The sequence below is a fragment of the Myotis brandtii genome, unplaced genomic scaffold (genome assembly GCF_000412655.1).
Source record: "Myotis brandtii unplaced genomic scaffold, ASM41265v1 scaffold766, whole genome shotgun sequence".
In the NCBI taxonomy this organism is placed as follows: Eukaryota; Metazoa; Chordata; class Mammalia; order Chiroptera; family Vespertilionidae; genus Myotis; species Myotis brandtii.
In genome coordinates, this window is record NW_005371060.1 from 370,624 (window position 1) to 382,682 (window position 12,059).

The 12,059-nt window shown below is 43.8% G+C and overlaps 1 protein-coding gene across 1 annotated transcript; it reads right to left on the minus strand.

Annotated features, from left to right (window-relative positions):
• Window positions 1–486: 486 nt before the first annotated feature.
• On the minus strand, window positions 487–11,320 carry MSMB (microseminoprotein, beta-). The gene is made up of 4 exons (XM_005883127.2): window positions 11,213–11,320; window positions 5,457–5,562; window positions 4,067–4,172; window positions 487–770 (listed from the first exon to the last, which is right to left on the minus strand). Exons 1-4 carry the CDS (start codon window positions 11,246–11,248, stop codon window positions 641–643), a joined length of 378 nt encoding a protein of 125 aa, XP_005883189.1. The 5' UTR covers window positions 11,249–11,320; the 3' UTR covers window positions 487–640.
• Between the last annotated feature and the right edge of the window lie 739 nt (window positions 11,321–12,059).

Consider the following 12,059-nt stretch of genomic DNA (forward strand, 5'->3'; position numbering starts at 1 on the left):
GGAGTCTGCAGTCACTGGAGCAAGCGAGCCTCCCTGCTCGCTTCCAGCTGCCTGGCTGCCGGCCGCCATCTTTTGGCTGACATAATTTGCATAAGGATATGCTGATTAGCCAATGGGAAGGGTAGCGTCGTACGCCAATTACCATGTTTCTCTTTTATTAGTGTAGATATATATTTAAGAAAAAGAAGAGGAAGGAAGAATAAATATGAAAAACTCAAAGAAAATAAGGGATCTGATTTCATTTTGAAGACACATTTATTTTTTAAATTGTTCGCGAGATAGCAGGACACCAGGGCAGCAGAGTGCAGATACTATATCAGAAGCAACAGAAGCAGCAGAACTTAAGTGGGGATGTATAATGATTTATTGGAGTATAGGAAAAATATAACTTTATTCATATTTTTTTCCCTCTTAAATGTTTGAACGCTTTATAATGTGTATAAAAATCAATGCACACATAATTTATAAATTGCAAGTACACACATATTCAAATGTTTGCCCAATTGTTAATTATTTATTTTTTTTACGAACAGGTAGGGTTATACAATCATAGACTGTTAGAGGCCACAGGAGAATGAGGCCTGGCCTTGGAGGACCTGGAACCCCTCTGGCTGGGAGCCACGGGCCCACTAGAAGCTCATTACATCACCCATTGTTGGACAGGACAAGTCTTTTTTGGATTCTTTTTCTCCACCACCGTATAGGTGCAGGTCTTCTCGTTGAATAATTTCTTGCATTTCATTTTGCTAAAACCCACAGGTATAGCAACACTGCCATTGAGACAAGAGCAAAGCCAATTAGAAAGGATAAGATATCAACCCTAGCCATTATGCTCAGAACGCAAGAACATGCAATGGAGTCAAGACAATCTCTTCAATAAATGGTGTTGGGAAAATTGGACAGGCACATGCAAAAAAAAAAATGAAACTACACCACCAACTTACACTATACACAAGAATAAACTCAAAATGTATAAAAGACTTAAATGTAAGTCATGAAACCATAAAAATCCTAGAAGAAACCATAGGCAGCAAAATATCAGGCATCTCTCGTAGCAATATGTTTACCAATACATCTCCTGACCTAGGGCAAAGGAAACCCAGGTGAAAATAAACAAATGGGACGACATCAAAATAAAAGGCTTCTGCACAGCAAAAGAGTAAAAAGGGAGCCCACTGTATGGGAGAACATATTTGGCAATAATACATCTGATAAAGGGCTAGTATCCAAAATATATAAAGGAACTCATACAACTTAACAAAAGGAAGACAAATAAAACAATTAAAAAATATGCCCTAACCAGTTTGGCTCGGTGGATAGAGCGTTAGCCTGCGGACTGAAGGGTCCCAGGTTCGATTCCGGTCAAGGACATGTACCTTGGTTGTGGGCACATCCCCAGTAGGGGGTGTGCAGGAGGCGGCTAATCGATGTTTCTAACTCTCTATCCCTCTCCCTTTCTCTCTGTAAAAAATCAATAAAATATATATTTTTAAAAAAGTTACATTGTTTTAAAAAAAATGGGCAAAAGACCTAAATAGACACATCTCCAAAGAGAACATACAGATGGCCAAGAAATATATGAAAAAATGCTCAAAGTCATTGATTATCAGAGAGATGCAAATTAAAATGACAATGAGGTATCATCTCACATATGTCAGAATGGCTACCATCAACAAATCAACCAATGACAAGTGCTAGTGAGGATGTGGAGAAAAGGGAACCCTAGTACATTGCTGGTGGGAATGCAGACTGGTGCAGTCATTATGGAAAACAGTATGGAGTTCCCTCAAAAAATTAAATATGGATCTGCCATTTGACCTAGTGATCCTACTTCTAGGAATATATCCTAGAAACCTGAAACACCAATTTTAAAAAAAAAGTATGCACCCCTATATTCATAGCAGCACAATTTATAATACCTAAACCCAAGTTCCCATCAGTAGATGAGTAGATAAAAAAAAGCTGTGGTACATTTACACCATGAAATACTATGCAGCAGTAAAAATGAAGGATCTTTGAGACAGCATATAGTGACCTGGAGAGTATCATGCTAAGTGAAATAAGCCAGTCAGAGAAAGACAAGTATCACATGATCTCACTCATGTGTAGAATCTAATTAACAAACTAAACTGATGAAGGGAGTGGATCAGAGACATGGAAGCCTGGAACAGAGTGCAGAACCTCAGAGGGAAGGTGGGGGAAAGTCGGTGGGTGGAAAGTAATCAACCAAAGACCTTGTATACATATATGCATGACCCATGGACACAGACCCTAGGGCGGGGCGGGGGGCGTGGCTGTAGGGGGCCAATGGGGGGAAAAAGGGACATATGTAATACTTTCAACAATAAAGTTGTTTTTTTTTAAAGATAGGTTTGTGAAGGCCTGGAGTGGGGGGCGGGGTGGGCTAAAGGGGTCAATGGGGGGGAAAGGGAGACATATGTAATACTTTCAATAATAAAGATTTAATTTTTTAAAAAAAAGCAAGGATAGGATGCCCAGCCTCCTCAGGGCAATAATAAAGTTAATTTTTTTTAAAAAAGCAAGGATAGGATGCCCAGCCTCCTCAGGGCCAGCTCTCTGCCAGGGGCAGCCCACACTCCAGCTGCCTAGGGTGCCCCTCAGCAACTTAAGATCACCTTTTAGTTTGCAACCTCAAAGTGCTGACTTCAGGAGCCTGGATTTGAACACAGAGAACCTGGTCTATGAGCACATAGACCACCCCTGACATCGTTCCTAAGTTCCATCCTGCATCACAGGACGAAGTAAGCTCTGAGAGGCCCAAATGCACGCCGGGCTACTGGGGCCAGGCAGCTTGTTCTAGCCTGACTTCTTGTCGTCCTGGCTCAGGAAGTGGCCAGCAGTTCTGCGGCTTGAATGCGGGAAGGGAAAGATTGTCCATTCTAATTAGCATAGGAGCTGCTAAGCCAACAGGAACAGAGAGTCACTCCAGGCCAGGATCATGGAGCCCAGGAGCAGCTAATGAAAACTGGGGACCATCTCCCCAGGAAAGCCCACCCACACATTCAAGGGTGCAAGCAATGCTAGGATTCATCACTCTCTTGGAACGCATGAATCCGAGCTGTAGATGGCCCCTGCCCAAGTGTACACAGAAGCAGCCATCACCGGGCCCTTTGTGAGAATGCCTTTTTCCAAAAGGTGACGTTGGACTTATTTTAACAGAAGAGGATAGTTCAGTCCTCCTCCCAAAGGGTAATCTGTAAGCAAAGTGAGGACTGGAAAGAGATTCTCCAGGGCACCTGGGGTGGGGGCCTTGGCAGTGGGGAGGCCACTGAGCAGCTTGAGATCTGGACCGTGTCCCCTAGAGAAGCAATGGGTCAAAAAATTATCCCAGAGAAAATTTAATCAAAAGCTGTCTTTTGCTATAGAAAAAGAAATGATGAAAACAACTTGGTGGGCTGTGAGGCAATCGCAGGGAAAAGGAGTTGTCTTTGAATAGTAGAGAGAACTGTACACATTTCCTCCCTGCGGAGCAGTGTGCTAAACGGGATAGGCACGTGGAAGGAAAGAGAGAAGGGACACTTTGCGTTCCTACTAGGTGTTCATTACTGTCCCAGGCTCAGGGGACACAGACTGGCATAGAGAAGGCATAAATATGTGTTGATTTAATATATGCAGAATCTCATTAAATTCTCATGGACACCTGACTATCCCTATTTTATTGTGAGGAAACTGAGGTTCAGAGAGATTAAGAATTAATCCATGCCCAGCCGGGGCATGGCTCAGTGGTTGAATGTCGACCTATGAACCAGGAGTTCACATTTTGATTCCTGGTCAGAGCATATGCCTGGGTTGTAGGCTCGATCCCCAGTGTGGGGTGTGCAGGAGGCAGCCAATCAATGATTCTCTATCATTGATGTTTCCATCTCTTTCTCCCTCTCCCTTCCTCTCGGAAAGCAATAAAAATATATTAAAAGAAAAAAAAGAAGGAAATAGTGCTGAAAACGAAACCACTTCAGAAGGGGATTTTGAAAGAGGGAGTAGCTGCACCTCAGGAGCAGCCCAGTAGCAGCTGCACCCCCTGTTGGCCCTGCTGGCTGAGACTTACATGTTGCAGCAGTGGATTCCAGTTGGGTTACAAGAACACTCCTCACATCTGTCATTCTTCCACTTTGAGTTCATCGCGTAGGTGACTCCACCGAGATCCTTGCATTCTAAAATAACATGTGTGGCAACATCAGTGGTGTCCTCCAGGCATGCAGCTGGAACAAGGCTTGTAGGACACTGTGGCCAGCCCTGCCATCTGTGCCCCTCCCAGAGAGGGAAAATCTCGTCAATTTAAGGGTGTCTAAGAAAAGTGCTTCTGTGGTCTGGCCAGCATGGCTCCGTGGCTGAACATTGATCTATGAACCAGGAGGTCCCGGTTTGATTCCCGGTCAGGGCACATGCCCAGGTTGGGGGCTTGATGCCCAGTGTGGGGCATGCAGGAGACAGCCAACCGATGATTCTCTCTCATCATTGATGTTTCTATCTCTCTCTCCCTCTTCCTTTCTTTCTGAAATCAAGACAAATCTATTTTAAAGAAAGAAAGAAAAGTGCTTCTGTGGTCACCCACAGCTTAATTCCAGTACTGTCCAGTTCATGTCACCGATCATGTTTTCTTACAGCAAGCTTAAGTCCTTCCAGATCTTATTTCAGAACAAATATTACAAGAAAAAAAAAAAGACCTTTCTCTTTTATCAGGTAGCTATTATGATCCTAGGGGCACTTGGAGCCAAGTTCTTTTGGTGTGTTTTTTTTCTGCTGGATTATCTCTCGATAAATGTCTCATTTTACTACTTCTCTTTGCTTTGCTTCTCAACCCTAAATGCACATGTAAAACATCTTGGGCATTTTTAAGAAATTTATGCCTTGGTCTCACCTCAGAACAATGAGTCTCTCTGGCCATGAGGCCCAGGCTACCATATTTTCCCAAAGCTCCCCAAGTGATTCACATATTCAGCCAGGGGTCAGAACCACTGCTTTAAACCTTGGTGGCCCAGGCGAGCTGGAGGAACTAGTAGCATCAGCACTACCGAGGCTGTGTTGGACATGCAGGCCCACAGAATCGGAACTTTTATTTAGCAAGATTCTCAGAGAGTTTACGTGCACATTGAAGTTTGAAAAGTACTGCTTTGGAATATTGATGGTTCTTTGCCTGCGTATAGGGGTGAATCCAAAAGCGATTAGATGTGCAGCTCCTACCCCGGAGATTCTGATTTGCCTCATATTGGATGGCTCCTGAGCGTTGGTAGGTTTCAAAAGCTTTCCAGGCAGTTCTCCTACACCTCGGGTTGAGAAACACTGTCTTATACAGTGACAAATTGAAGTCTCTCATTTAACTCTATTGATATCATCCCTAACCCTCCTCCTCATGTAGATGTAAAGGCCTTCCTCTGCCAACAGGTTATACCTACCAAGCTGCAGTAAAATAATACACTGGAAAAGCTGGGACTTACCCTTAAGCAAGTTGTCTGGAGAACCTTCAATAGGTATGAAATAGCACTGGGCATTGCATAACATCACACAGCTGGCCAAGACCACAAGGCTTCCCAGGAGAGCATTCTGCAATGTGAAGCAGCGTCAGGAAGAAAAACAGACTGATTCAGAAGGTGATCATTGACTGAGTGTCCTGCATGAGGATCCCTGCTGGGCTCCACAGGTGGGTTAAAGGTGGTGCTTCAAAGGAACAACATCTACACAAGTTATTAAAATAACTGGGGGAAAAGCTAAATGTGAGTCAAAGTCATAGACCAATAAAATAATGATAGTGTGCTATTTTTTTTAAAAAAAAAACCTCGCCTGAGCATATGCTTTTATTGATTTGAAAGAGCAGAAGGGAAAGAGATAGAGGTAGAGATGAGAGAGAGAGAGAGAGAGAGAGAAACATCAATCTGAGAGAAAAACATCTATCGGTTGCCTCCCCTACACCCCTGACACCAGAGATAGAACCCGCAAGCAAGGGATGTGCCCTGACCAGGAATGAGCTGTGACCTTTGGATGTATGGGATGACACTCCAACCAACTGAGCCACCCAGCCTGAGCATCGTGTGTTATTTTAGTACCAAGGAAGTTCAGGGGACCCTTTTGGATTGATTTTTAGCTGCTTTGCAGAGTGTGTATAATTCAAAGGACAGAAATGAGTGTGTGGAGAAGAGTTTTAGGAAGATAAAACATTGACAAAAAGATGAAGAAAACATAGTAGGAGACTTGATGGAACTACTGAGTTAGTTGGCATTCTTAGACCATGAGGCTAAGAACTTCACTTTCCAGATGATAACTGCATTGTTGATGGCTGCATGAACACATCAGTTCATTAGCTGATACCGAATCTGCAGGACAAAGAAAAGTATCAGCCGACCCATAAACCAGGAGGTCAAGGTTCGATTCCCTGGTCAAGGTACATGCCCAAGTTTTGGGCTTGATCCCCAGTGTGGGGTGTGCAAGAGGCAGCTGATCAATGATTCCTCTCATTGTTGATGTTTCTATCTCTCCCTCTCCCTTCCTCTCCGAAATCAATAAAAATATATTTTTTTAAGAAAAGAAGATGGGGGGGTGGGGTGAGGGTACTTGTTCTGTAAGATGTCTAAAATTAATTATGAACTGATGCTACCTAAAGTAGTATGTTATTAATATAAGAATAGAAAGACAAGTACAGGGAACAGCATATTGTTGATGTTCTATCTCTCCCTCTCCCTTCCTCTCTGAAATCAATAAAAATATATTTTTTTAAGAAAAGAAGATGGGGGGTGAGGGTACTTGTTCTGTAAGATGTCTAAAATTAATTATGAACTGATGCTACCTAAAGTAGTATGTTATTAATATAAGAATAGAAAGACAAGTACAGGGAACAGCATAGAAACCCCAGAACGTATATTTATAAATCCATATAAAAGTTTATTATAAGATAAACTTAGTTTTTGAAATCTGTAGAGAATTATTCAAAAAATGATATTTAGAACAAATGGGGGGATATTTTGAAAGGAAACAAAGTTAATTTTCTACTTTAGTTCCCACAAATAAATTCTAAAAGAATTTGATGGTTAAACTTTTATAAGATCATAAATTAACTTTGTACGATGGCAGATACACCTGAAACGAATATAATATTGTATGTCAACTGTACTTTAATAAAAAAATTTTAAGATCATAAACGAATCACAGAAAATATCAGTAAATAATAATCTTATTCTAAGTATTAAAAAATAAATAGCTTTGAAAATGTAAAAGTTATAAATCCATAAATAAAAGTTAAAAATAATTACCAAATTTGGAGAACAGCATCATCATATGAAGAATTTCTGTATATCAACAAGAAAAAGAAAAACATCCTAGTAGAAAAATGACAAAGAAAATAACACACATAGCCCTGGCCATTTGCTCAGTGGTTACAGCATCAGCCCACACACTAAAGGGTCCTGGTTTGATTCCTGGTCAAGGGCGGGTACCTGGATTGTGGGTTTACTCCCTGCCCCGGTCAGGGCGCAGGCAGGAGGCAACAATCGATGTGTCTCTCTCACATCAATGTATCTCCTCCCCCCCCCGCCCCTGTCCTCCCTTCCACTCTCTCTGAATGGAAAAAAAAAATATCCTCGTGTGAGGATTTACAACAACAACAAAAGATAAGACAATAACACACATATACAAATAGAGATGATGAACAAAGACATGGAAAAGTTCAAGTTACTGCTGAGACCAGAAATGCAAATTTGTACATAAAATAGAACCATATGGGATGACAAAAAATAATTATTTCATTTATAATATCCAGAGTGAAATAAAGGCATATCTGAGAAGTGAAATTCACAAGGCTGGTTTATGTTTGAATAGCCTTTATGGAGCACAACTTAATAGTATGCATCCATATTCGTAAAACTGTTTACAGCAGCCCTGGCCGGTGTGCTCAGTTGGTTGAGTACTGGTCCATGTACCAGGAGGTTGCTGGTTTGATTCCTGGTCAGGACACATGTCTGGGTTGATCCCCAGTAGGACCAATAGATATTTCTCTTCAATGATGTTTCTATCTCTCTCTCAAATCAATAAAAACATTAAAAAAAACAGTTACAACATTTGACTTCACCTTTTCACTTCTAAGACCTGGTCCTAGGAATGACACAGAGAAGGACTTAGACTTCGCCTCTTGGATGCTCACTGCAGCAGGGAAATGAATCAACCAAAATTCCCCCAAAACAGGGCTGTTTCAGAGCATGGTGACTCCAAAAACAGAACTGGTCAACTTAGGAGGTAGGAGAATATGAAATGACATAAATGATCACTATTATGACTACGTTAAAGAAGGCAGGTATTCCTATGATGTGGAAAAGATCCACATAGAAGGAGATGCTCAAAAAGAGATTACAGTTTTTGTACCAAATTTTAACAAGTGATTTTTGAGCTGTGGGATTTTTCTTCGGACTTTTCCTCTTTTTGTCTAAATTGCTTATAATGAAAGACATTAGTTTTATAACCAAAAGAAATAAATCAATTCCTATAATAAACTCTCAATATAGTTAGCTCTCATCAGAATTAGAGGTTGCACCTGCTCTCTCTGTTTCATTCTTTTACATAAGCTTCAGCTTCAGATCATTGTGGAAACCTGAATTTTTTTCTCAAAACAAACAAACAAAAACAAAACAAACAAATGAAAAAGCCTGTCTTATCGGCAGAATTTCCACTCCCTTCATCCAGAAAGGGGGCTCCTGAGAGGTGCTGGTGATCACAGGAATGTTGGAGGTCTTGTTCTATCAGATAGAATCTATCTAGTCACAGAACAGAGGCATCCGTGGGCACGAGCCAGGGGTGCAGCCCAGGGTGAGTGACGACTGCAGAATTCCCGGATCTTCTGCTGCTCTGAGCGGAGGAACCCAATCGAATGACTGAGAGATGGAGTCCAAACGTGGTGACAAGAGAGAGCAAAGTATTCAGATTTGAGATTAACCAGTTGATAGTATCTCACATATAGCCTCCATATCCTCTCTCTCTCTCTCTCTCTCCCTCTCTCTCTCTGCCTCAGTTTGCCCCCTGTAAAAACAGAGGTTCTCCCATGTGGGTGGGCATCAAAGTAACCCAGGCTGCCAATCAGGAGCACACAGTCTCAATCAAGCTCATTGGAGAAGGACATGGCCAAGGCCTTTGCGTCTTTACCAAGTCCCCCAGGTGAGAAACACAAGAAACAATCAAAACTAGTGCTTCTTTAATGTGGATATGAATCCCTGGGAAATTTTGTAAAATAAAATGCAGATTCTGCTTTGGTGGAATCAAAGAGTCCTAATTTCTAGCAAACCCTCCCCCTCCCGCCCCCCAGGTGATGCCCATGCTACTGGGCTGAGACCACTTGAGCAGAGAGGCTCTCAAGTCCTTTCCTGATCCCATGTTCTATTCGTTCACCTCCCTTCGCTCTTTTGCTTCCTCTCCTGCATTCAGTAAAGATGAGCACCTGCTAGGGGCAGGCACAGGAGACAGTGCAGCCAGGAGGCCGGCATTAGCCTTTCCAGATGCCTGCACGTAACAGGTGCATCATGCCAGTCTTAGAGTGAAACGGGCTGGCAGTGCCCCTAGAAATATTGTCCCTTTAGGTAAGTTGCTGTTCCTTGTGTCTTCCCAGCATGATCAAGAGTCAGGCATCTTGCCCTAGCCGGTTTGGCTCAGTGGATAGAGCGTTGGCCTGCAGTCTGAAGGGTCCTGGGTTCGATTACGGTCAAGGGTGCATGCCCAGGTTGTCGGCTCAATCCCAGTAATCGCCTGCCTCCTGCAGGAGGCAGTCCATCAGTGATTCTCGGGTTCGATTACGGTCAAGGGTGCATGTCCAGGTTGTCGGCTCAATCCCAGTAATCTCCTGCCTCCTGCAGGAGGCAGTCCATCAGTGATTCTCTCTCATCATTGATGTTTCTATCTCTCTCTCCCTCTCCCTTCCTCTCTGAAATCAATAAAAATATATATTTTTTAAAAAGAGTCAGGCATCTTTAAGGGTCCTAAGCAGGGCAGGGATGTTGTCAGTTCCGCAGCTTACGAAGTTCACTCTGAGGGTGGAGGAGGGGTCTGATGGAGCAGGAGGACCCACCCCACGGTTTTCCTGCTCTTTCCAGCTTCGTGTTTCTGAGACAGTCTCTGAGCTGAGGCCCAGGGTCCATTCTGGAGGACCCTGCAGCCTCCTCGTCTGCTTTGCCTTTGGCCACTTCCTTCCTCTTCTCCTTTGCACCCCAAGAGCAGCCTGGTTCAGTCCCTTTTACTGGCTCTAGCAAAGGGTACTTTTAAAAGATCAAGTTGGAATTGAAGGCAGAAAGGATGACTAGATGAGTTTTTATAGGTTTTGATGCAAATTTTTTCTTAATACAACATGATATATTGAAAAGGGCCTAGGTCAGGATGATGGTTCTCAAATTCTGCTGAATATTGAAGTCACCTGGGCAGCTTTAAAAAACCCTCAATTACCAAGGACTCACTGCCAACCAATCAACTCAGAGTGTCCGGTGTGGGAGTCAGGCACAGATGTCCACTGTGCAGCCCGTTTGCGAGGGAGCTGCTGGCCTGGAGAGGGACACGTAGCTTCCCGCCTCAGCCGCGCACAGACAGCGGTGAGACTCCCGGACAGCTCTTCCCTCCCAGGCTCCGTTCTCATCTGCGATGATGCAGTGCTGTAGCTCCGACATTATATCTAACTCACAAATCACTCACTTAGGGCCCAAGAATTAGAGACACACATAAAACCTAATTGAATCCCACACTTACTAGAAGAAACAACAGCTTTGATAATGGGAGAACAGAAATAGTGCTACAGTCATTAACATTTTCTCTAGCTCCCCGCCTCTCATTACCCTCTATCCATTCAGTTGCAAATATTCTATAGAAGGTTCATCACCAGCTCACATTTACCATTAAGTTGTATCCAGTAGAAACACCCTTCATAGGACATTCAAATAAGGACTATTCCAGTGGTTCTCAACCTTGGCTGCACATTAGAATCACCTGGGAATCTTTTTAGAATCCTGATTTCTGGGCCTCATCCTCCGAAATTCTGTTTCTTTGTTACTAATGTTGTGGCCCCACCCCACCCCATAACGAAACAGAATTTCCGGAGGATGAGGCCCAGAAATCAGGATTTTAAAAAGATTCCCAGGTGATTCTAATGTGCAGCCAAGGTTGAGAACCACTGGACTATACTGTATGTCCTTTTTCCTTGTTCTGGCCTCGAGGTACGAAGCAACCAGTTACCTACCATTGTGATGAGCATGGGTCCTATAGGCCTGTACATCCGGAAGCGGCACAGTGACTTATATAGAACAGGACTCCCCCGGGGCTGGCACCCTGAGGGAAGGTAAGTGCCAAGGACACGCTTAGTGTTTACCGAGGGCTGACAGTCAACAGGAAACTGGTTTCAGATGATTTATGAGTCACTCATAAACCAGGTCTCCACCCCAGCATGTGTTTACTCTTGCCATCTGCACCCCTAATGTTTGTTTGCCCTGGACATGAAGGAGCAGGGGGGAAGAGAAGCCCTTCGCTGCTCCTTCCCCTCTGCTGGGTGCATGGCGAGGCACATGATATACATCTTATTTGATTTCACACAGCCAGGCAGTGATGCTGGACTACAGAGGCAACAGAATAGTTCAATGGGTCAGCCCCGGCGCCCAGGGCGCCCTTAGGGGCCACTCTGAAGGCGCAGATGGGCCCCCTGTGGAGTCAGGCAGCGGCACGTCAGCCCTGGTTCCCTCCATGAGCCACGTGTGCTCAAGCAGCTTGAACTCTCCATAAGCTTCTTGAATTGGAAGCCTTTGCTCTGCCACAGCGAGCAAGCCTTCTCCTTGTTCAGCAATGCTCTTCAAAAGCACCTGCTCGCCCTCATTCTGCCCAGGGTGGCTTTGGGGAGCGGCAGTAAGCAGAGCCTCCTGATTTTTGTAAGGGCTCACCATGTGCGTGAGTCAGCTCGGGTTACCTTAACAAAATACCACAGCCTGGGCCGCTTCAACAGTAGAAATGGATTTCCTCACAGTCCCGGAGGCCAGAGTGTGAGATCCAGGTGTTGGCAGGGCTGGTTTCTTCTGAGGTCTTTCTCCTTAACTTGC

Bases quoted from the DNA above. Each gene is read 5' to 3' on its own strand.
- MSMB (XM_005883127.2), bottom strand. From the start codon at position 11,248: ATGTACAGGCCTATAGGACCCATGCTCATCACAATG. The intron at 4,173-5,456 runs GTAAGTCCCAGC...ATGTTATTTTAG, and splicing joins TCCAGACAACTTGCTTAAGG to AATGCAAGGATCTCGGTGGA. The intron at 771-4,066 runs GTAAGTCTCAGC...TCTCAATGGCAG, and splicing joins GGAATCCACTGCTGCAACAT to TGTTGCTATACCTGTGGGTT.